Raw genomic sequence first — 25,348 nt, 5'->3', positions numbered from 1 at the left:
TCCGCAGCTGGTGGCCTCGGCGCCACATCTGGCCTGTTCTGCTGCCAAACAGTGATGGGCGAAGGCGAGCTTTGGCAACCGGGCTTCCCAGAAGACAAGGGCGGATGGCTGCAAACCCCGCGTGGAGGAAATCTGGAGGCGCTCTGTCTGGTCCACGGACTATGATGAAGGGAACTGGAGTCCCATAGCATCTGCAAGGTCACAGGTGTTCCCCATCTCTGCTCCTGCTGGCCGTCAAAGAGAGATGGCTGGTCCTCTGGTTGCAGCGCGTCTCCAGGAGCGCGCAGCTTTGCGCAAGGGCCCGCGAGGGGAGGAGCGGGAGGAGGGATCCGGGGCGCGTCTGGCTGCTGAGAACCCGCCTCCCGAGGAGGAGGAGCATCAGGAGCAGCGGCCTGGATCTTTGGACCCTCCTGGTGGGGCGGGGCCAGGGACACGGACTTTGCTATGGGGCGGAGCTCTGACCCCCACACGGTCCGGGATACCGCTGACCGTGACGCGCATCTCTGCAAGCGTTCCCGGCACGCCTTGGAGCGCAAGGGGCGGCAGGCGCGCAGGGTTGCGCACGGGTCTGCGGGAGAAATAGGAAGGATCCGGGGCGCGTCTGGCTGCTGGGAATCTGTCTCCCGAGGAGCAGGATCAGCGGCCTCCGCCTCTTCCTCCGACCAGCAGTGCGAGGAGCCGGCGATCGCGGGCGCAAGATGCGCGCCTAGGCTGCTGGCGCCCCCTCCTTCTCCTCCCTTTTGCGCTCCGGGCGCAAGAAACGCGCGATGGCCGTCGCGGAGACGCTGGCGGGTCTGGCGCTGGCGCTGGGCCTCTACGCCTTGCTCTATTACAACTTCATCAAAGGGGCCACGTGCAAGAACGAGACCAGCCTGCGGGGCAAGACGGTGCTGATCACGGGTGAGAATCGCCCCCGGAAGACAGGGGGCAGCGTGGTGCAGTGGTTAGAGCGTCCGAAGAGGGTCTGCGGGAGCTCCCGCTCCGGGGTTTCCTGGCCCTTGATCCCCAGGAAAAAAACCCCAGATCAGCCTGAGCAACATTCAAAGATATAAACGAGGGGACTCCCTGTGTCAAAAAAACAAACAAACACTAGAGGCAAAGTGCATCAGGTCAGTGGCAAAAAAGTTATCAGGTTTGACAGGAGGGATGAGCAGCTAATGGCTGCTGGGCCAAACCTGCCCTCCTGTTGCCAAGCAGAGATGTGCAGAGGAGGGCTTGGGTAATTATGATGTGTTGAGTAAGGCTGCACACCCAGGGATGGAGAAACCTGTGGCGCTTTTCCTGTTCTGGGACTCCCAGAAGCCCCAGGCAGCATGGCTCAGTCAGGATGAAGGGAACACGTGATAGTGAAAGAGAGATTACTGCTCCTCCATTTCCAACCCAACCTGGAAATGAGATAGAAGAGGGTTGGCATTTAAGAGGCGCCCTACAGAGGTGACAGGTTGGTTATATATAAATTTATTATATATAATACAGTGGTACCTCGGTTTACGAACTTAATCCGTTCTGGAAGTCTTAAACCAAAAACGTTCTTAAATCCTAATGAGGCCTCCCGCTGCCGGTGCCCTTCCACTGTTCGGATTCTGTTGTTCTTGTTGTTGTTTAGTCATTTAGTCGTGGCAGACACTTCATGACCCCATGGACCAGAGCACGCCGGGCACTCCTGTCTTCCACTGCCTCCCGCAGTTTGGTCAAACTCATTCCGTTCTTAGAACGAGGTCAAGTTCTCAAACCAAGACACTATATTTCCAGTTTTGTGGAGTTTGTAAACCAAATAGTTCTTAAACCGGACTGTTCTTAAACCAAGGTACCACTGTATATGATAAAGAGATGAATAAATGCCGTGAAGGGGGCTGATAATGGTGCCCTGGCAGCTGGCCCTGAGATGGGGGGTCCTCTGTTGAATTACAGCTCCCATCAGAGGGCTCCAGAGCATTATTCAGGAGGTCTGTGATGTGCCTGAGGTTTTGTAGTGGAAGATGAGAGACGGCACATCCATAGCATTCAATATTTGTATATATTGTATTGTATTCTGCTACAATTTGAGCTCTCCTAAGAATAAGAATAATTTATTATTTATACTCCACCCATCTGGCTGGGTTTCCCCAGCCACTCTGGGCGGCTTCCAACAGAATATTAAAATACAATAGTCTATTAAACATTAAAAGCTTCCCTAAACAGGGCTGCCTTGAGCTGTCTTCTAAAAGTCTGGTAGTTGTTGTTCTCTTTGACATCTGGTGGCAGGGTGTTCCACAGGGCGGGCGCCACCACCGAGAAGGCCCTCTGCCTGGTTCCCTGTAACTTGGCTTCTCACAGTGAGGGAACTGCCAGAAGGCCCTCGGCACTGGACCTCAGTGTCCGGGCAGAATGATGGAGGTGGAGACGCTCCTTCAGATATACTGGACCGAGGCTGTTTAGGGCTTTCAAGGTCAGCACCAACACTTTGAATTGTGCTCGGAAACGTACTGGGAGCCAGAGTAGGTCTTTCAATACCAGTGATATGTGGTCTCGGCGGCTGCTCCCAGTCACCAGTCTAGCTGCCGCATTCTGGATTAGTTGTAGTTTCCGGGTCACCTTCAAAGGTAGCCCCACGTAGAGCGCATTGCAGTAGTCCAAGCGGGAGATAACCAGAGCATGTACCACTCTGGCGAGACAGTCCGTGGGCAGGTAGGGTCTCAGTCTGCGTATCAGATGGAGCTGATAAACAGCTGCCCTGGACACAGAATTGACCTGCACCTCCATGGACAGCTGTGAGTCCAGAATGACTCCCAGGCTCCGCACCTGGTCCTTCAGGGGCACAGTTTCCCCATTCAGGACCAGGGAGTCCTCCACACCTGCCCGCCTCCTGTCCCCCAAAAACAGTACTTCTGTCTTGTCAGGAGGAGTCAACCTCAATCTGCTACCCACCATCCATCCTCCAACCGCCTCCAGGAAAGGAAAGAGCCTGGCTGCTGGATCAGGCCAATGGTGCATCTGGTTCAACCTCCTGTCCTGGTGGCCACCCAGCTGCCCCCACAAGCAGGGCCTGAGCCCAGGAGCCACTCCCCTCTCCTGCTGCTTCCAGCAAGTGGCCTTCTGAAGCATGTACTGCCTCTGACCCCAAACTCTGTGGAATCCACATCATAATGCAACAAAACGCAACCTGTAAGAAATAAAGGATGTAGTGAAAATGAAGTTAAAAACCATACAGCACCTAGCACAGCTCATTACAATTGCCACAGCAGGTAGAAAAACCATTCAGGGGTCCGCGAAGACCCTCAACAAATTTCAAGCAGTCAGTAAGCCACCAAACACACATTTTGGGAACCACTGCTCTAGATCATTCTTTCCCCCGGACTTTTCCAGGTGGAAACACTGGGATTGGAAAGGCAACGGCCCTGGATCTGGCCCAGAGGGGAGCCCGCGTCATCCTAGCTTGCCGGGACAGAGAGCGAGGAGAATCTGCCGTCTATGACATCAGGAGGGTGAGTGCCGGCCACCTTCCTCCTTCCAAAGGCAGCATTTATTTCTTCACCTCCACTTAGAAATCACTTCCCTTGAACTATCTTGAAGCGATTTCACAGTAAAAGCATGTCATAATGGAATCTGAACAGTCAGCCCTTCCTTCTAGAAAGCTGGGAGGGCTAAGCTTTCTAGGAGAATTCACCAACCTGCCGCTCTCCCATCAGCATCACAGAGCTGTCTGTGTGGGAGTTGTAGTTCAAAAGATCTGGGAGGGCACCAGGTTAGAAAAGTCTACCTTAGTGGTATTAAGGTGCTGGTTTTGACCTTTAAAACCTTTTGTGGCTTAAGGCCCTCGTATTTACAGGACCGGCTCTCCTGGTCTGCCCCACAGAGGACCTTACGGGCCATGAATAATCATAGTTCTGGTCCTGGGCCCTAAGGAAGTCAGACTATCCTCCGCCAGGGCCAGGGCCTTTTCAGTGATGGCTCCGACCTGGTGGAATGCTCTGTCCCATGAGACCAGGGCCCTGCAGGATTTAACCTCCTTCCGCAGGGCCTGTAAGACAGAGCTATCCCACCTGGCTTTCAACTTGAACTTAGCCTGATCTTTTATTCCCCTTCCTTCCCTCCCCCTCCCCTTTTTATGAAGATCACCCGCTCTGGGATCCCACAGCTAATTCTCCCCTGGTCTCCTTGCTGGCCCAAATAGGACTAATTTAGCCACCTAGCCCTGGTGATCATCTAATGTTTATTGGATGGATTTTCCCCTTAAGTTGATTTTTGAATTCTGAATTTATTGTTATTCATGTTTTATACTGTATTTTATGCTGTTTTTTGTTGCATCAATTGTTATAAATTTGTACCTTCCAGTAGCACCTTAAAGACCAACTAAGTTACCTGAAGAAAGATACCTGAAGAAGTGTGCATGCACACGAAAGCTCATACCAAGAACTAACTTAGTTGGTCTTTAAGGTGCTACTGGAAGGAATTTTTTTTTTTTTGTTTTGACTATGGCAGACCAACACGGCTACCTATCTATAAATTTGTAGTTAACTGCACTGAGCCAGGAAGGGCAGGGTATAAATAAAAATTTATTATTATTATTATTATTATTATTATTATTAATATGACATTGGGGTGGGGGTGCTTGGAGGATGTTTTCCCACAATGCACTTGCAGGGAATAATATCAAGTTGCCCTGTACAGCATTGGCATTTAGGAGCCTGCTTAAAATTCTCCTCCTCACCTGGCTTTTTCTGGGACTGGGGTGGTGATGAAGCAGCTGTGCTGCTGATGCACTAATCTGATCTACTGATTTATGATGTATCTCATATTTGTTTTAGGAATGTAGTTTTATTGTTTATGCTTTATGCCATTCACCACCATCATATATTTTTCCTTAATCTTGATCGTCTGTGGGGAAAGGAAATTGCAAATGAAATAAGAAAATAAATCTGAAGTCTGGATTTGTGGCCGTAATATTTTTCCAGAGCTTAATTGGCATGTGAATCTTCAGATAACCTGAGCATAAGAGCCAGGCTGCTGGATCAGGCACCGGATGCATCCCCATCGTTCTACCCGGACACTGAGGTCCAGCTCCGAGGGCCTTCTGGCGGTTCCCTCGCTGCGAGAAGCCAAGTTACAGGGAACCAGGCAGAGGGCCTTCTTGGTGGTGGCACCTGCCCTGTGGAACGTCCTCCCACCAGATGTCAAAGAGAAGAACAACTACCAGACTTTTAGAAGACATTTGAAGGCAGCCCTGTTTAGGGAAGCTTTTAATGTTTGATGCATTACTGTATTTTAATATTTTGTTGGAAGCCGCCCAGAGTGGCTGGGGAAGCCCAGCCAGATGGGCGTGGTATAAATAAATAATTATTATTATTTATTATTATTATTTTAGCCAAGCCTCCACTTCTCACAGTGGCCAATCTGGTGTCTGCTGTGGGAAGCCCACAAGCAGGATCTGAGCACAAGCGCAACTCTCCTGCAGCTTCGAGAAACAGGCCTAGATTCTGAGCAAGACCATGGCGTGGCACAGCAAAGGGAGCCTGGTTGTGGCCTGGCTCTGGGAGTGGGACAGGGGGCAAACTTTCTTGCTAGGGCTAAACGCTCCTTGTGGCTTTTCCCCCCTGCTCAGGAAAGTGGGAACAATGAAGTTCTCTTCATGAGCCTGGACTTGGCCAGCTTCACGTCAGTGAGGGCTTTTGCAGCGGCTTTCTTGAAATCTGAGCCCCGCCTTGACATTCTCATCAACAATGCAGGTGAGATTTGGGGAAGGGGCACAGCTGCTTTGCATGCAGAAGGGCCAAGGTTTTCAGTCCCCAATGGCATCCCCAGGTAGGGCTGGGAATGTCCCCTGCCTGAAACTCTGGAGACCCACCACTAGTCAGTGTAGCCAATACTGAACTAGTTGGATCTGATTGTGTATTGTTATGACAGCTTCCTGTGTTCCTGTTTAAATCTGCTTCTTCTTCTTCAAAACCATGAGGGCTGAAATCCTGCTTTACTTTTAGGGGAAGGGCTATAGCTCATTGATAGAGCCCCTGCTTTGCATGCAGAAGGTCCAAAGTTCTGTTCCCAACAGCATCTCTAAGTAGGACTTACCAAGGCAGAATAGAGTGGAGCTATTACTTGCTTTGATTGGGACACTAGACTTCTCTTGATGCAGCCTAGAATAGCATTGGCTCTTTTTGCTGCTGTATCGCATGGTTGACTCATGTCAAGCTTGTGGTCTGCTAAGACCCCTAGATCCTTTTTCAAATATACTACTGGCAAGCCAAGTGTCCCCATCATATAATTGTGCAGCTTCTTGACTAAGTGCAGAACCCTACATTTGTCCTTTTTGAAATTCATTTTGTTAGCTTGTTCTCCAATCTGCTATGGTCTTCTTGAATCCTGGTTCTGTCTTCCATGGCATTCACTACCCATCCAGTTTGGTGTCATCTGCAATTTTTTTTAAAAAAATATTTTTATTAACAATTTCAATATACAAACTATCAAAACATATCATATTCCTTATTCCCCCCCTTTTTCCCGTATCCCCCCTTCAAACCCTCCCTCCCCTCCCCAGAGACTTCCCTCAGCTCCTCTCTCTGATTTTTCAGGACATATTGTTCTCTGCATGTTACATGTCCTTACATTACCTATCTACCCTGTTATCGACCAATAAATTTCTGTATTTTTACTCAAAACTTGCCAAGGAGTCCAGTTCATTTTGCTGTCTTTTAAAATAATTTGTAAAAAGCTCCCATTTTCCCTTAAAGTCACAGTTGTCCTTGTCCCGCAATTTATAAGTCAATTTAGCCAGTTCTGCGTAGCTCATCAATTTTTCTTGCCACTGTTCTTTCCTTGGGATTTCCTTTTTTTTTTAAAATAATTTTTATTAAAGTTTTACACAAGAAAAAAGTAAAAATTTACAGAATAATAAAAAAAAGAAACCTCAGATAAAGATAGACAATACAAAAAAAAAGAAAACACACAAAATACACCAAACACAACTAATTAAGGAAAAAAAAGAAGTTAAAAAAGATAAAACAAATCCATTTTTCTCTATATCCTCAAAGTCATATGCTTGTATCCTTGACCTCCTCACACCTCCCCCCTTTTGTGTTCCCATTTACATACTTAATTCAGCAAATTCTTACCCTTTTTCAAATATCTTAACTTTGTGTCATAACATATTATACCTCAATATTTTCAACCATTTATCCATACATTTTTTACATAATCTTATTGACTTTTGTCACTAGTTACCACTTATTACCAATCCAAGCATAATTTTAACATTCATTAATTTTACAGTATTTCCGAAGATAATCTTTAAATTTCTTCCAGTCTTCTTCCACCAACTCTTCTCCCAGGTCTCGGATTCTGCCAGTCATTTCCGCCAATTCCATATAGTCCATCAGCTTCATCTGCCACTCTTCCAGGGTGGGTAGCTCTTGAGTCTTCCAATACTTTGCGATGAGAATTCTTGCTGCTGTTGTTGCATACATAAAGAAAGTTCTGTCCTTCTTTGGCACCAATTGGCCGACCATGCCCAAGAGAAAGGCCTCTGGCTTCTTAAGGAATGTATATTTAAATATTTTTTTCATTTCATTATAGATCATCTCCCAGAAAGCCTTAATCTTTGGGCACGTCCACCAAAGGTGAAAGAATGTTCCTTCATTTTCTTTACACTTCCAACATTTATTATCGGGCAAATGATAGATTTTTGCAAGCTTGACTGGTGTCATGTACCACCTGTATATCATTTTCATAATATTCTCTCTTAGGGCATTACATGCCGTAAATTTCATACCTGTGGTCCACAACTGTTCCCAGTCAGCAAACATGATGTTATGACCAACATCTTGTGCCCATTTAATCATAGCAGATTTAACTGTTTCGTCCTGCGTGTTCCATTTTAGCAGCAAGTTATACATTCTTGAAAGTGTTTTAGTTTTGGGTTCTAACAATTCAGTTTCCAATTTTGATTTTTCCACCTGGAAACCTATTTTTTTATCCAAATTATAGGCCTCTCTTATTTGAAAATAATGCAGCCAATCTCGCACCTTATCTTTTAATTTCTCATAACTCTGCAATTTCAATTTATCTCCTTCTTGTTCCAATATTTCCCAATATTTCGGCCATTTGGCCTCCATATTGGACTTTTTCAGTGCCTTTGCTTCCATTGGTGACAACCACCTTGGGGTTTTATTTTCAAGTAAGTCTTTATATCTTATCCAGACATTAAACAATGCTTTCCTGACAATATGGTTTTTAAATGCTTTATGTGCTTTAACCTTGTCGTACCACAAATATGCATGCCACCCAAAAACATTATTAAAACCTTCTAAGTCCAAAATGTCTGTGTTCTCAAGAAGCAGCCATTCTTTCAGCCAACAAAATGCGGCCGATTCATAATAAAGTTTCAGGTCTGGCAGGGCAAATCCGCCTCTTTCTTTAGCATCAGTTAGTATTTTAGATTTTATTCTGGGCTTCTTGCCCTGCCAGACAAATCTAGAGATATCTCTCTGCCACTTCTTGAAACAGTCCATCTTGTCCAAAATTTGCAGAGATTGAAACAAAAATAACATCTTTGGCAATACATTCATCTTAATAGCCGCAATTCTGCCCAACAAGGAAAGCTTCAGGTTTGACCATATCTCTAAATCTTTCTTCACTTCTAACCAACATTTCTCATAGTTGTCTTTAAATAAGTTTAAGTTCTTAGCAGTCATGTTAACCCCCAAATATTTAACTTTCTTTACTATTGTTAGGCCTGTCTCCTTCTGAAACCTTTCTTTCTCAATCGGTGTTAAATTTTTCTCAAGAACTTTAGTTTTTGACTTGTTCAATTTAAAACCAGCCACCTGACCAAATTCTTGAATCAATTCCAAAACCCTTTTCGAACTAGATTCTGGCTCCTGTAATGTTAAAACTAGGTCATCTGCAAATGCTTTCAGTTTGTATTGCTTGGCTCCGACCTGAATACCTTTAATCAAACGGTCCCTTCTAATCATGTTCAATAATACCTCCAGGACTGAAATAAAGAGCAATGGGGAAATTGGGCAGCCTTGTCGTGTACCTTTCTCTATCTTAAATTCCTCTGTCACCACATTGTTAACAATTAGTTTAGCCTTTTGTTCTGAGTAAATTGCACTTATACCATTCTCAAACCCTTGGCCCACCCCCATCCCCTGAAGATTTTTCTTCATAAAACACCAAGAAATGTTGTCAAAGGCTTTCTCCGCATCTATAAAAATTAAAACTGCTTTGGTATTTATGTTCACTTGCAGCTTCTCCAAAATGTTAATTATATTCCTCGTATTGTCCGACAGGTGTCTACCCGGGAGAAAGCCAGCTTGGTCCTTATGGATCTCTTCCAATAGTACTTTTTTTAACCTATTAGCCAAAATATCCGCAAATATTTTGTAATCCACATTAAGCAGGGTTATGGGGCGGTAGTTCTTAAGTTGCGTCTTTTCAGACTCAGTTTTCGGTATAAGTGTAATATAGGCTTCCTGCCACGACTCCGGTGCCTTTTTCCCCTCTAAGATCTCATTGCAGACCTCCTTTAGTGGCCGAATTAACCAATCTTTCAAAACTCTATAATATTTGGAGGTTAAACCATCTGGTCCTGGAGATTTACCCAACTGCATATTCTGAATGGCACCCTCCACTTCCTGTTCTGTAATTTTATCACTCAACATTGTCTTTTTTTCTTGAGAGATTTTTTGTAGTCCATTTTTCCTCAGGAATTGGTCTAGCTCAGCCTCTTTCTGTGGCCCTTGTGTATATAGTTGTTTAAAATATCTCTGGAAACAGTTTCTAATTTCCAATGGATTCTGTATGATCTTTCCATTTACCTCCAAATTTGTAATAGTATTTAGTTTCTGTCTTTTCTTCATCTGCCATGCTAGCAGTTTCCCACATTTGTTGGCCGATTCAAATGACTTTTGTCTCATCTGCTTAATTTTCCATTCCACCTCCTGATTTATCATTTTCATATACTGTACTTGATATAACTTAATTTCTCTCAGAATCTCTTGCGATTTTGGTTTCGCTCTTAATTTCTTCTCTCCTTCTTTTATTTTTTCCAAAATTTTATCTTTTTTCTCATTTTGGGTTCTCTTCTTTATTACATTCTGTTGGATCAAAAACCCTCTCATAACCGCTTTGCCTGCGTCCCAGATTGTCCTTTTTTCAACCGTAGTGTTCAGATTTATCTCAAAGTAATCTCTCAAAGTTTTTTGGGCCTTCTTAATCACCTCCTGGTCTCTGAACAGGGTGTCATTCATCCTCCATCTGTAGGAACCGATTGGCGTTAGTTTCATCTCCATCTTCACTGCATTATGGTCGGAGCAAGTTTTTGGGCAAATTTCCACTTTTCGTGTCTTAGGTGCCAGTCCTCTAGTTATCCATATTTGGTCAATTCTTGTCCAGGTCATATTGGCTTCAGAGAAGAATGTTCCCTCTCTTCCAAGGGGGTTCTTAGTTCTCCAAATGTCAATCAAGTCCATATTGTCAGCCAATTCAAAAAAGGTTTTTGGTAATCTGCCATCTTTAGTTACCACCTGTCTCTGCGACTTGTCCATGTTTGTAGATACCACCCCATTCATATCTCCCATCATAATGATGTTATAGTCCAAATAGTCCAACAATGTCTCATGCAATTTCTTAAAAAATTCAGACTTCCCCTCGTTTGGTGCATACACTCCTACGATCAAATATTTTTCACCTTGTGATTGAATCTCGATTGCAACAAACCTTCCTTGTTCATCTTTAAAAACAAATTTCGGTGATAGGCTTTCTTTAGCATAGATAACAACTCCTCTCTTTTTGACTTTGTCCGATGAGATAAATTCTTGGCCCAATCTTTTGTTAATAAGGACTTTTCTATGGAGCCTTACCACATGGGTTTCCTGTAAACAAATTAAGTCCAATTGTTCCTTTTTCAATATATGAAATACTTTCCTCCTCTTCTCCGGGGAGTTAAAACCGTGAATATTCCAACTTAATAATTGCAGAGACATGATGTGTTTATTTTAATTTCCTCCAGCTGCTCCCAAAAGCTCGTCCAGTTCTTGCGGTGGTATCTTTCTTTTTGATTTGTCAGGTCCCAAAGGTGGTGGTGCTATGTCTAAAACTCCTGGTCTCTGGTCTCTTGGCACTTCTGTCGCTTCTTTTTGTAAGTCTTCTTCGAAATCTCTCAAAAATCTTTCCTTGTCTTCCACTGATCTGATTCTAAACTTTTTCCCTTTATAGGTAAAAGACAGTCCCTGGGGGAATTCCCATCTAAAGGCTATGCAGTTTCTTCTCAGTAGGGCCACCAAGTCTCCGTAATTGGTTCTCAAGTCCAAAAGATATTTCGGTATATCCTTGAAAATCTCAACTCTGGAGTCGTTGATCTCTAAGGTCTTCTGAAAGTGTGCACTCAATATTTTATCCCTCTCTTCCTTCGAACGGAGGGTCACCAAACAGTCTCTCACCCTGTTTTTCCTCCCCCCTCTTCCAAGTCTAAAAGCGCTCACTATCTTAAAATCTTTTTCCAGCTCCAAATTCCAAAATTTCACAAATTCCTGTGTAAGATAATCACTCAAATTGTCCTTTTCAAGTTCCGGCACGGCCCTGATCCTCAGGTTTGTCTGTTTTTCTTTCAATTCGATCATAGACAATAAAGCCTGATGATCCCCAATCTGTTTACGCATAGGTTTAATTTCTTCCTCTACAGCCACAACTTTTTCTTTTGCTTCCTCAGCTATTTTTCTAGTAGACGCAGATTCCTCCAGCAATTTTTCAATAGCTTTTGTGTTTGAATTAATACTGGCTGTGTTCCCTTCAATTTTAGTTGATTGGTCTGAGACCTGTTTACTTAGGCCTTCCAATTTCTCATAAATTTTATTCAGTACAGATGTAAATTCCCCTTCTGAGGCCATTCCTTTTATCTCGGTTTGCCCCGAATCTTCCTCCTGAGTCACAGGGAGGCCGGGCACAGATGCTCTACGTTGCTGGGAGACTGTACTAGACTGTTGCACTCTGCCCTTGGATCTTGTTGCTCTTTGTTCAGTCATCCCCTTTTATCTTTCAGTCAAGGTCGGTCCCACGGTCTGGCTTTACTGTGGAAATTCCCCAATGTCAGCAATGGAAAATTTCCCCAGCTAGATGCACTCTTCAATAGTCCTCTAGGGGGACACTGTAGCAGCCATAAAGTTCGCAGTAACAAAGTACCTTCCTAAATTTCCATGTCCCCTCCAATATAAACAAGCAACAGTTTCCAATCCAAAGAAGACTCTCAAATGTATCACCTTGCAGAGTTAAATCTTAAATGTAGCAATGTTCATAAGTAGTGCAAGTCCAAATGTAACAGTCCTCATACACCTGGCAGTCCGTTCCCAGGGATTTCCAAAGACAGCTTTTTTTTTTTATTAAATTTCCCAGAAGAAATAAAGTCACTTTCCTTTCTTTCCCCCCTCTCCTGATCTGGGGGGGGGGGGAATTCTTTCGTTTTAATGCTTGAATTTAAAGTTCTTAAGTCTCCACTTTGAGGTACTAGTGTAGAAACGTCTTTGCTTTGATCTTTCACAAAGCGGAAAGGCGGACTTCCTGTTTACACCTTCCCGCTTCAGTGCCAAATTCTCAAGTTTTTTCTCTTCAAATCCAGTTCTTTTAAAATCACCTACTCACGGATAGTCGTTTAGCAGCCAAATTTTCACAGGAAAAAGGTCAGCGCTCTCCAGCAACAGCTACGCGGCTTCACCCCGCAGAAGCAGCAGTCGACTCATAGCACCGCGCCGCTCCCGTTACGCTCCGGAACCCCTTGCGGGGCTCCCTCGCTGAATCGGGGGGCGCTATTGGTGCCCGCCGAGTCCCACGCTCGCAGGCTCCTTCTGCCTGCGATTTTCAGCCGGGTCTCCGCTTCGCCGTAGCGGACAGACCCACTTTCTGCGGAGCTTCTCCCTCCTACTCAGAAGGAGACCGCCATTGCCGTTGGCGCCGCCTCCGGAAGTCTCCCTTTCCTTGGGATTTCCTGGTTCTTCCATCCTTGTGCTATCAAGACTCTTGCCGCGGTTGTAGCATACATAAATAAGTTCTTTCTTTTTCTTGGAAGATCTTGTCCTACAATCCCTAACAGAAATGCTTCTGGTTTTTTTTACAAATGTCATTTTAAACATTTTTTCAATTAATTGTATTCATTTCCCCAAAAAAATTCACTGTCATCTGCAAATTTGTTCAGCATCCCCTCAATTCCTTCATCCAAGTCATTTATAAAGACATTTATAAATGGCATGGTCGGTAGTTACCTGGGTCTTCTTGCTAAACAGGTGTGTCTCAAAGAGCCGGCAGAATGCCAGTAGTGATGGGGGGCTCTCATATTTCAGCAGGGTGAGCCTCCCACAGAAATGGGGCCACCAGAGAAAAGGCCTGTCTGCATGCTGCACTTGTTTAATCCAACCTCATTTTCTGGTAGGTGTCAGGACTGGAAGCCGAAGCAGCGACGGCTTGAATTTGGCGTTCCAGGTGAATCACTTGAGTCATTTCCTTCTGACCCACCTCCTCCTGGAGCGGATGAAGCAGTGTGCGCCCAGCCGTGTGGTGGTGGTGGCTTCCAGTGGACATCGGTGGGGGAAGATTGACTTTCAGAACATCCACAAGCCAGTGGATGGGCAATCACCAGGGGTCCAGTCCTACAGGAACAGCAAACTGGCCAATATGCTGTATACCCGGGAGCTCGCCAATCAACTGGAAGGGACGAACGTTACCTGCTACGCGGTCCATCCAGGTGGGTGGCAGGTTCAGCTCAGCTCCTGCCTCCACTTGGGACCCTCTATAGTGGTGGCTGGTGCCCTTGGGGGACTGGAGGGGCAGAAAGCAGGGAGCCCAATAATAGACAGAGCCAGAACCAGTGAAGGGCAGAGACAGAATCAATTGCAGGTAGAAGTTCTGTCCCCATCCTTATCCTTATCCCTTCAGAGATTTACAAGGGGCAACACTGAGACTATGGAGAGAAGGAAGCTGATGGGCAGGATCACGCCCTGGGCTGGTTGTAAGTAGGAAGGGTGGCAGATGGGGACTGTCTGAGAAGCAGACTTCCATTGGTCCTCTAGATGCTGTTGGGCTCCCATCATTCCTGACCGTTGACTGTGCTAACTGGGATCCTACAACATCTGCAGGACAGGGTATTTGCTATCTGGAGGGCCAATAATGCCAGAGATTCCTGTGCAGCTCACCCTTTCATTCATTGCCCTAGAACATACATTCCTTTTGCAAATTTCTTGGTCATCATTGCCATCTGCAACTAGACTAGCCTTTGGCAACCTGATGCCTGTAGCGTTCCCAAAACAAGGAAGGATTGGACCCTGATTAATAGAATACACATGAGCCTTGACCAGCAAGACTCTGGGAGGAGGTGGCCATAATAATTCCTGTCCACCCCTCGGCCCAGGTCGTTTTATTCACATAAGAACTTTTTACACAGTGTTTGTAAGAACCAATCAGATTTCCTCTGAGCATTTCAAAAGCCCCACGTGGGACAAAGTTAAAAGTTAAAACTACAAAGAGCTACTTTGAGCATGCATAGTAGTCCAGAGTAAATAAAAGAGGAAGCAAGGAGGAATGCTTTTAGGAAAACCCCGGAGGTCATAAACAGGAGAGGAAGGATGGGTAGTATTTATCATCTCTTTGTGAACTCTCTTCTTGAACTCTTAATATCTATCTAAAGATTAAACTACATCAAAGTAACTTCCTATCTTTATGTAGTGAGGATGCCCAGTGAACAACTGGCCTGTGTATTTAGAATGCTTATACATGCCTGTCAGGTGTAGAGAAAGCAAATGGTAGAGATGGAGAGGCTTGTGGGATTTGATCAGAAATTATTGTCATTGAATCAAACCCAGTCAACACAATGCTTTCATAGTGGACACAATGGCTTGATGCATATTTTATTATTCCTCATAGTAATCCCATCAGATCACTACAATGCCCTTCAGGTGCTTTGAACGATGACTGCCATCAGCTCCAGTCATACTAGTGGATACTAGCTAGATGGAACCTCCAGTATCAAAGGAAGTTGACCTCTAAACACCAGCTGCTGCTGCTGCTGCTGCTGAGGAAGTGCTGTTCTGCTCATGTCAGGCTTCCCAGGTGGGGCATCTGGTTGGCCCAAGCGGAAAAGAGAATGTTAAACAAGATGGACCTCCATTCAGTTCTAGCTACTGATTTTTTTTTCTTTCAGGGCTTGTTAACACTGAATTATTCCGTCACATGTCAGTCTGGCTGAAGCCTCTTTTCTGGCTCTTCTTCCGAGACACGACCAGCGGAGCTCAGACGTCCATCTACTGTGCCACTGAGGAGGGCATTGAGAAGTACAGCGGGCGCTATTTTGCCAATTGCAGGCTGCATGACCCCAAGCCACATGCCCGGGATGACGCCGTGGCCAAGAAACTTTGGGAAGTCAGCGAGAGGATGGTGGGGCTGGCGAACTAGGCTGCGGTGTTTTTCAAAGAGGGCTCACCTCCATAGAATGGGTGCCTGTGCAGAACCATCCATGAAATCGAGGAATACTTTAAAGTCAAATTGTGGCATCAAAAAGCAGGGTTCTAAAGTGTTCCCCTGAGCGCTCTTAGGTTGTCCACGGTTTCTCTCCTTTTTTGTTCCCTGGTGATCACAGCGGGTTGGGCATTGGAGGAGATCTTTGCAGCTGTCTTTCTCTTTTTCTTTTGGTAAAGGGTTTCCCCCACCCCATTTTACAATGTATATAAAGGAAAAAGAACAGTGGCAACAGGGGAAAAATGAAGAGATGAAAAATGAAAACTATAAAACGGTACAGTTGCACGTGGGCCAAAACAGCAAAGTCCAAGTCAAGGCTATCGGTGTCGCAGATCATCAGGTCTGGTTCCAGACTTGCCAAGCCTGTGAGGAGGGTTGCCTTGAAAGTGGCCCATTGCAAATGTCACAAAGGAACGCCAGATCTTACCAAAAGTGCCTGGAGGCTCAAGTCCCTGTTGAAGTCTGAAATGATGTGTAATTTTCTCCATTTTTTCGATATTCGAAAGTGAGTGGTACCAAGCGTCCGGTGTAATATTTGCTGTTGTCGCTTTGCGGGCCGCCATTTCCCTCCTCCTTTTTCATTTTTCCCGCTCTTTTTTTTTTTTTTACTAGCGGATCTTTTTAAGGCAAGAGAAGCCACATGGGTGTCACGGCTGCTGAGCAGACTTTTTAACTGCTTGGAGGTTTTTTTCTGCACTCGAGCGGTATATAATTTTTATGAAATCAATAATAAATAATGAATTAAGTTGTTTTGAGATGTGTGGTTTTGTTTGTTTTTTTATAAAAAAGAATAATGTGTTTTAATGCTGTGACCCCACCCTAGGATCTTTGGGCGAAAGGCAGGCATTAATAAGAAAATAAATAATCCCCCCACACCCCACAACAGCCTCTGGGTGAAGCATCAGGCGTAAACATTCCTTGTCAACCAGGCCTTTGGCTGTTAATCAATTTGTGGCCTTTTAAAATGTGGTGGTGGGAGGGAGGTACTGCCTATTATAACATTTTTGTCATTATTAATTTTGTGTTCTGTGTTGTAAACCGCTCTGTGGTCTCTTGATGAAGGGTGGTTTTAAAGTTTAATAATGATGATAATTCTGTGGGTTCTGAGTTGTCCTTGAGGTGGGGAGTTTTCCCGCCTTTTTCCTTCCCCACCCACTATGGTGGAACTGGAATTTCAGGCGCAAAAAATGGTTCCCTTCCGAAAGCTGCCAATCTCTCTCTCCCTAAGGAGGTGAGACTTCTTCGCTTTCCTTCAGTGGGGTTCATGGCCCATGTCTGCAGTTGAAATTCTTTGCAGGATTATTTCCAGTGGAAGGCAGCGTTTCAAGGGGCGGAAAGCCTTTTGTCAAACCTTTGCCAAGCCTTTGCAACCTGTTTGAAGCAAGCAAGCCTGAGTTTAAGAGAGCTGGCTCTCAGAAAACAGTGCCCTTCTAAAATGTGGGGTTTATATTTTAATTTTTTTGGAGTGGGGTTATTGGGTTATTTTTTTATTATTTTTATTATGTATTTTGTGGTTTTATCCTTTGAATAGCTCTGAGACCTGTGGGTATAGCGCAGCATACAACTTTGCTCAGTTTTCTTTTTTCCTTATTATTTATCATAGGAGCCAGCTTCTAGGGCTTGGCCCCCCAATAAAATATTTGAGGGGTCTGGCTGCCCCCCAAAAAAGTTGATGGCCATCATTGCCATTCAAATGGTGTGCATGCAGGGCCGGATTTAGGTTTGATGAGGCCCTAAGCTACTGAAGGTAATGGGGCCCTTTATATGTCCAGCTGTCCTTTGTCAACAACAAATTGTCACTGTTTTTTGTGTTGAATATATGCTATATGGTAATTTATGGACCTAATAGGAATCTAAAGCCATTTGCATGTAACAAAATATGTATTTGATCAAAGTAATTGATATAGAAATGAGCAAACCAGTGATATTTTAGGGAGCAGGTGGGGCCCATGACTTACATCACAGGAGCCTACACAACACAAAACACTGTTGCTGTATGTCGGTTTTTGTTTTTGTTTTTATCTTATATTTTGGAAATGTACATCCAGTTTTTTTTCCTTTAAATTTTTTTTGGGGGCCCCAAGAGAGTGGGGCCTAAAGCTATAGCTTGTTTCGCATATACGTAAATCCAGCACTGCAAGGTGCATCACGTCTTGCGGTCGATCCTGCCCCCACCCGCGATATTTTATTCAAGCTGTTGTTGTTTAGTTGTTTAGTCGTGTCCGCCTCTTCGTGACCCCCTGAACCACAGCATGCCAGGCACTCCTGTCTTCCACTGCCTCCCACAGTTTGGTCAAACTCACGCTGGTCGCTTCGAGAACACTCGTCCTCCGTCGTCCCCTTCTCCTTGTGCCCTCCCTCTTTCCCAACATCAGGGTCTTTTCCAGGGAGTCTTCTCTTCTCATGAGGTGGCCAAAGTCTTGGAGCCTCAGCTTCACGATCTGTCCTTCTAGTGAGCACTCAGGGCTGATTTCCTTCAGAATGGAGAGGTTTGATCTTCTTGCAGTCCATGGGACTCTCCAGAGTCTCCTCCAGCACCAGAATTCAAAAGTATCCATTCTTCGGCGATCAGCCTTCTTTATGGTCCAGCTCTCACTTCCATACATCACTACTGGGAAAACCATAGCTTTAACTATACGGACCTTTGTTGGCAAGGTGATGTCTCTGCTTTTTAAGATGCTGTCTAGGTTTGCCATTGCTTTTCTCCCAAGAAGCAGGCGTCTTTTAATTTCGTGACTGCTGTCACCATCCGCAGTGATCATGGAGCCCCTGAAATTGCACTCATGCGGGTGCCATCTATCCGAGGATGGGACGTGCGCGTAACGAAGGACAGCAACGGATCAAGGCGACCTTTGCATCTTTGGACCCTCCTGGCGGGGCGGGGCCAGGGACACGGACTTTGCTATGGGGCGGAGCTCTGACCACCCCCCCCCCCACACACACACTGTCCGGGATACAGCTGACCGTGACGCGCATCTCTTCAAGCGGCCAGGGGTTCCGGCTCCGTTCTTGGCACGCCTTGGAGCGCAAGGGCGCGCAGCCTTGCGCACGGGTCCGCGGGAGAAAGAGGAAGGATCCGGGGCGCGTCTGGCTGCTGGGAACCTGTCTCCCGAGGAGGAGGAGCAGCGGCTTCCGCCTCTTCCTCCGACAAGCAGTGCCAGGAGCCGGCGATCGCGGGCGCAAGATGCGCGCCTAGGCTGCTGCCGCCTCCTCCTCCTCCTCCTCCCTTTTGCGCTCCGGGCGCAACAAGCGCGCGATGGCTGCCGCGGAGGCGCTGGCGGGTCTGGCGCTGGCGCTGGGCCTCTACGCCTTGCTCTATTACAACTTCATCAAAGGGGCCACGTGCAAGAACGAGACCAGCCTGCGGGGCAAGACGGTGCTGGTCACGGGTGAGAATCGCCCCCGGAAGACAGGGGGCAGCGCGGTGCAGTGGTTAGAGCGTCCGAAGAGGGTCTGCGGGAGCTCCCGCTTCGGGGTTTCCTGCTTCGGGATTCCAGGAAAAAAACTTCAGACGAGACTGAGCGCATCTCCCCGGCTGCGATCCTGCGCAGGCTGACTTAGAAGGCAGCTCCCTGGAGCGCCAAAGGGGCATGTTTCTCAGCAAATCTATTATAGGGTTGCACCGGTGACCTTTCCCCAGGTGTGCCTGCACTCCAGCCCACCCACCCCTCATGTTTCCTCAGCATTGGGAATGCTGGGAATTGTAGTCCAAGAGCATCTGGCAGAGGGTTCCAGAGCTTTATTCAGGTGGTGTGTGACATGTCTGAGGGTTTGTAGTGGAAGATGAGAGACAGCACATCCATAGCATTCAATATTGGTATGTATTGTATTGCATGCTGAGTTCTCTTAAGAAGAGCCTTCAGCTGGATCAGGCCAGGGACCCACTTAGTCCAGCAAGCAGATCCCTGAGCACAACCACCACTCTCCCCTCCTGCTGTTTCCAGCAACAGACATTCAGAAGCATGTACTGCCTCTGACCACAAACTCTCTGGAAATCAAATTATAATGCAACAAAATGCAACCTGTAAAAATAAAGGATATAGTGAAAATGCGGTTAAAACCATACAGCATCTAGCACAGCTCATTACTATTGCCAGAAAAATTGTTCTGCGGTCCGCCAAGACCCCCAGCAAATAATATTTTCCCCTTGAACTTTTCCAGGTGGAAACACTGGGATTGGAAAGGCAACTGCGCTGGATCTGGCCCGGAGGGGAGCCCGCGTCATCCTGGCTTGCCGCGACAGAGGGCGAGGAGAATCTGCCGTCTATGATATCAGGAGGGTGAGTGCCGGCCACCTGCCTCCTTCAAAATGGCAGCCTTTATTTATGTGATTCCATTTTAAAATCACTTCTCAAAGCAATTTCACTGTAAAAACGTGGCCTAATATATTCACTTCATAAAATTTATCCCCCACTTGATTGTTTTTTAAAAAAACAAACAAACCCTCAAAGCGGTTTACAAACTAAATCAATAAAATTATTAGCAAGAAAAATGTAACAATGTAAAACTTCAAAAATAAAATAAAATAAATAAATCAGAGTAGACTGGGGGAACTCACATAAACTTTCCAAACCTCAAGGTAGGCTTGTCTAAACACTAGTGTTTTTAGCAGGCACTGAAAAGAGTACAGTGAAGGCACCTGCCTGATACCAGTCAGCAGGGAGTTCCAATGAAATCTGAACAGCTGACCCTTCCTTGGCAGGAGGGAGGTCTAGCTTTCCAGAAGAATTCAGCAACCTGGCACTCCAGATGTTTTGGACCTAGTCTCCCATCAGCCTCAGCATCACCCAGCTGTCTGGGGCTGATGGGAGTTGTAGTCCAGTGGATCTGGGAGGGCACCAGGTTAGAAAAGTCTACCCTAGTGGTATTATAACATTGGGGCAGGTGCATGGAGGATGTTTTCCCACCATACACCATTCCCTGGAATAGGTGTAGTAGGTGCATACTTTAAACACACCTCCTCGCCTGTTTTTTTCCTGGGATGGGGGTGGTGGTGAACAAGCTTTGTTGATCTGCTAATCTAATCCACTGATTTATATATTTTGCATTTGTATTGCTTATTCTTTATGCTGTTCCCCACCATACCCCCCCATTAATGTTTGCAGGAAAGTGGGAACAATGAAGTTCTCTTCATGAGCCTGGACTTGGCCAGCTTCAAGTCAGTGAGAGCTTTTGCAGCAGCTTTCTTGAAATCTGAGCCCCGCCTTGACATTCTCATCAACAATGCAGGTGAGATTTGGGGAAGGGGCATAGCTGCTTTGCATGCAGAAGGTCCAAGGTTTTCAGTCCCCAATGGCATCCCCAGGTAGGGCTGGGAATGTCCCCTGCCTGAAACTCTGGAGACTGAGAGGAAGTGGGCTGGGCTTTGTGGTGCCAGCAGCAGCAGCAGCAGCAGCAGCGTTAGGGCTTGAGTGGCTGCCATTGTAAGCAGGTTCAATTTGGGCTTTGTTGCTGCCAGCCCCTCTCCAGAGCCCTTTCACGCACTGCTCATCCTCCCACCACCGCCAGCCCCTGCCATTCGCAAGACACAGGTAAGCAGCCACCGGGGCTCGTCCGGTGCTGTGGAGAAGGGAAGGGAGAGTCATGGGGGGGGCATGGCTTACCCGAGTAGAATGTGTCCTTTTATTTAAAATGCATCTCTGGGTTATTTGTGGGGCCTGCCTGGAGCTCTTGCATAGAATGCTGTGTCCTTTTATCTAAAATGCATCTCTATATTTTTCAAAATATAGTCTGGCCGCTCAAAGGTCTTAGGGACAGTGGACCAGCCCCCTGCTGAAAAAGTTTGCCGACCCCTGGGCTAGAACAATAAACTTATATGGACTATGCTTGCCTAAACAGGTGTGTCTTCAAGAGACAGCAGATGATAGTGATGGGGGCCTCTCATATTTCAACAGGGCTGGCGCCACCAGTGAAAAGGCCTGCCTCCACGTTGCACCTGTTTAATCCAGCTTCGTGTTCCGGCAGGTGTCGGGTCTGGAAGCCGAAGTGAGGATGGCTTCAATTTGGTGTTCCAGGTGAATCACTTGAGCCATTTCCTTCTGACCCACCTCCTCCTGGAGCGGATGAAGCAGTGCGCGCCCAGCCGTGTGGTGGTGGTGGCTTCCAAAGCACATCAAACGGGGAAGATTGACTTTCAGAACACCCACAAGCCAGTAGATGGGCACTTGGCAGGGTTCCAATCGTACTGCAACAGCAAACTGGCCAATATATTGTACACCCGGGAGCTTGCCAATCGACTGGAAGGGACAAATGTTACCTGCTACGCTGTCCATCCAGGTAGGTGGCAGGTTCAGCTCAGCTCCTTAACCTGGGACCCTCTATAGTGGTGGCTGGTGCCCTTGGGGGACTGGAGGGGCAGAAAGCAGGGAGCCCAACAATAGACAGAGCCAGAACCAGTGAAGGGCAGAGACAGAGTCAATGGCAGGTGGAGCCAACTCCTCCTAGTTCTGCCCCCATCCTCATCCTTATCCCTGCAGAGATTTACAAGGGGCAACACTGAGGCTGTGGAAGAGAAGGAAGCTGATGGGCAGGATCACCCTCTGGGCTGGTTGTAAGTAGGAAGGGTGGCAGTTGGGGACTGTCTGAGAAGCAGACTGAGGTTGCCCTAATGGACCAGCTTCCATTGGTCCTCTAGATGTTATTAGACTCCAGCTCCCATTTTTCCTGACTGTTGACTGTTCTGTTCTGCAAAAAGGCGCATCTGGTTGGCCACAGTGGAAAAGTGGATACTAAATTAGATGGACCCCCTTTGAAGTCTGGTCCATCAGCTGGGCTCTCTTCTTATTCTATCCAGTTCTGGCAACTGATGTTTTCCTATCTTTCTGCTTTCAGGGCTTGTTAAATCAGATTTTTTCCGTCACATTTCGGTTTGGCTGAAGCCTCTTTTCCTCCCCATCTCCTGGCTCTTCTTCCGAGACACGACCAATGGAGCTCAGACGTCCATCTATTGTGCCACTGAGGAAGGCATTGAGAAGTACAGCGGGCGCTATTTTGCCAATTGCAGGCTGCACGACCCCAAGCCACATGCCCGGGATGACGCTGTGGCCAAGAAACTTTGGGAAGTCAGCGAGAGGATGGTGGGGCTGGCGAACTAGGCTGTGGTGTTTTTCAAAGAGGGCTCACCTCCATAGAATGGGTGCCTGTGCAGAACCATCCATGAAATTGAGGAAAAGTTTAGAATCACATTGTAGCCTCACATGGCAGGTTTCTAAAGGGGAAATAGCACTGTCCCAAAGCAGCACTTCTCATTTTCGTAAACTGGAGGCATCTTTGAATGATAGCCAACCGGTGGATAGGGCTTGGATGGTGTCTTAGGACGTCAGGTGGCGATAGATGCCTTGGGCCTTTCACTGAGGAAGATGCAGGGATCTTGATCTTAGTGCATCAACAGCAGTCAGCATGGCATCAACCACTGTTGAAATAGTTCCAAACATTGCAGTGTCAACAGACCTGTCTGTCAATCTTGACATTTAAGGTTTCGGATTTAAACAGAGGTTGGATGGCATCTGTCATGGACACTTTAGCTGAGATTCCTGCATTCCCGTGTGTTGCAGAGAAAGGGAGACACCCGATTTTTGTAAACCACCACGAACCATAAACGGCAATAATAATGGAAGGCACCAATCAACACGCAGGGATATCTAAATAGCTGTGTGATAGGAACATGGGAAGGAAGCTGCCTTATCTTAGGTAAAACTCTTCGTCCATATAGTCCAATCTACTCTGATTGGCAGCTGCTCTCCAGGTTCTCAGGTAAAAAAGGGGCATTTTGTGTCACACAGCAGTAGTACAGAGCACCTGGTTTGCGTGTGAAACATCCCAGGTTTCATCCTCAGGCTAGGAGAGACTTCCTGTCTGAAAAACAGGAGAGAGCCCCTGCTGCCAGTCAGTGTAGGCAATATACAATGTAAGTACAAGGATGAAAGCCAGGATTGCTAATAAGTGGCTTAAAGTGCAGCACTCACCAATAATAGCACCATTTATAACTGAGCTGCAGCAACTGAAGACTTTCTGAGCATCCCTCCAGTCTCAAAACTCCAGAACCCACCATCTTGGCAATATCATAGACTTAGAAGGTATGGTAAGAATTCACCTCTGCACCACTTTGTTACCCAGGTGAGGAACAACCACCTTTTGCATAAACCACAGAACCAAGGAAACTATTTCCAAGTCCAGCATCCAGATTTAGGGACCCAGTTTTATTATAGCTATTGCAATAGGACAGAGCTGACTCGACTCAACATGCCAGTTGAGGTCTGCCCCGAGGCAATTCAGTAGTTCAAACACAGCAAACCAAGAGTCATAAGACATCCTTAAACATATGTCAGGAAAGATTACAGGTCATGAGACGTAAAGCATGTGTGACTTCATGCTGGCATCTTCCCCCCTGCAATCGCTTTGGAATGGCCCTGATGTGCCCAGGCCATTTGACCATTTAAGGTCTCGGATATCTAGCGTTACCCTGGCAGCTTAGCCTTCAGTGAGAGGGAAGAGCATCATAAAATCCTCTTCCTGAGTCTCAGATAGCTTCAAGGATAGCTGATTCTCACTCTGGTGCTAAAACATCCTACTGCCATTAGTACGATTTTCAGGAGTAGATAAGAAGAGAGAGGAGAGTAGCTTAGAAGGAAGATTCACAAATGCAGAACACACAAAGATCAAGTCTAATGCATTCTGAAAGGTTAAATGCAATTAAAGCGAAACACTGAAACGTTATTAAAATAATAAAAATGTACACCTGGAGTCTCCAATTCCTATATCAAAGGGACCTCGGGGTCATCCAGTCCAACCCCCTGCAATGCAGAACTCTCAGCTCAATTCTTTCATTTTTATCAGAGCAGCTGATTGTGGCAGAAGCTGAAATGTTAAAAATGAAACTTGATTTAGGTACATATTACTTCACTCCCCACAATGTTTATATGCCACCTGACTAAACCACCAGAAAAAGAACAAAACAGCAAAATTATCAGTGAAATCTTTTTTAGAACCTAAAACAATATTAGTAATAATTAAAACAGATGGCAGCTTGTTTGTGTGTCTGGATAGGCTTCCCCAGACAGAAATGTCTTTAGCAGAGACTTAAAAAAAAGAGCAAAGGCGGCTGGAGTCCAAATTGTAGGAGATGCCACATTAAAATACACGTTTCTTAGCAAGTGGGGGGAAAGCATAATGTGGGAGCTGTAATTTTGAGGCCAGCTGGGCAAGACTGGAGTGGCTGAGGGGGCATCTATGTTGGGCTGAGGGGAGGGGGGTCTCAAGGATGGTCTTTGGAAAAAACGGAGGCAGAAAAACTATTGCTAATCACAGAATAAATATATGCAGGGAGAGGAGACAAATGGGAAGATGCCCTTAAAAGACAAGGACCATTCAGATGTAGGTTTTTAGGACCTGCCATGTTTCTGCAATGGCAAGCTGTTTTTACCACTGTTTTTATATTATGTTTTAAATGTGCCCAACCTTGGGGCGAAGGGCTACTAAACAAGAATCAACAAGAATGATATTTACCATCATTGATGGATTGATTGTACCCCACCTGGGACCTGGAGTGTGTGGTGTGTTGATAAAAACAACAACAATAATAATAAATTATATTTTTATTGTGCCCCGTCTGGATCGTAACTTTTTTTCGAATTCTGAGGGGTTTTTTTATTGAATTTATACACTGCCCTTCTCTGCAGGAGGATCTCGTGCGAAAACGCGAAAACAGGTAACATAATAACGAAAACCAAACAATGCGACGTGTGTTCACAAAGGGCGCGTGTTCTCAGGAAGATGGGGGGGCACTTTATTTTATCCTTTTCTTTTTCTCCCCTCACCCTTTCCTCCTCCGCCCAAAATGGCGGCCTGAGGCGAAGGCGGAGGAGGAGGCTTCTCC

At 46.1% G+C, this 25,348-nt stretch overlaps 1 protein-coding gene across 5 annotated transcripts; it reads left to right on the top strand.

The window, feature by feature from the left end:
• Positions 1–336: 336 nt before the first annotated feature.
• On the top strand, positions 337–25,072 carry DHRS13 (dehydrogenase/reductase 13). Of its 5 annotated transcripts, none has more exons than XM_083587981.1 (5): positions 337–900; positions 3,346–3,464; positions 20,580–20,703; positions 21,439–21,750; positions 22,306–25,072. In XM_083587981.1, the coding sequence occupies exons 1-5, from the start codon at positions 768–770 to the stop codon at positions 22,566–22,568; spliced, it is 951 nt and encodes a 316-aa protein (XP_083444107.1). In that variant the 5' UTR covers positions 337–767; the 3' UTR covers positions 22,569–25,072. The 5 variants fall into 5 exon arrangements, with proteins under 5 accessions (XP_083444107.1, XP_083444106.1, XP_083444109.1 ...); XM_083587980.1 differs by lacking the exons at positions 20,580–20,703; positions 21,439–21,750 and adding exons at positions 5,582–5,705; positions 13,397–13,708 and having other exon boundaries at positions 390–900; XM_083587983.1 differs by lacking the exons at positions 20,580–20,703; positions 21,439–21,750; positions 22,306–25,072 and adding exons at positions 5,582–5,705; positions 13,397–13,708; positions 15,161–16,229 and having other exon boundaries at positions 428–900.
• Positions 25,073–25,348: the final 276 nt, after the last annotated feature.

The sequence above is a fragment of the Podarcis filfolensis genome, assembly GCF_964270895.1.
Source record: "Podarcis filfolensis genome assembly, chromosome: 15".
In the NCBI taxonomy this organism is placed as follows: domain Eukaryota; kingdom Metazoa; phylum Chordata; class Lepidosauria; order Squamata; family Lacertidae; genus Podarcis; species Podarcis filfolensis.
Note: the sequence above shows the minus strand (reverse complement) of the source record. Positions and strands in the feature narration are given on the sequence as shown.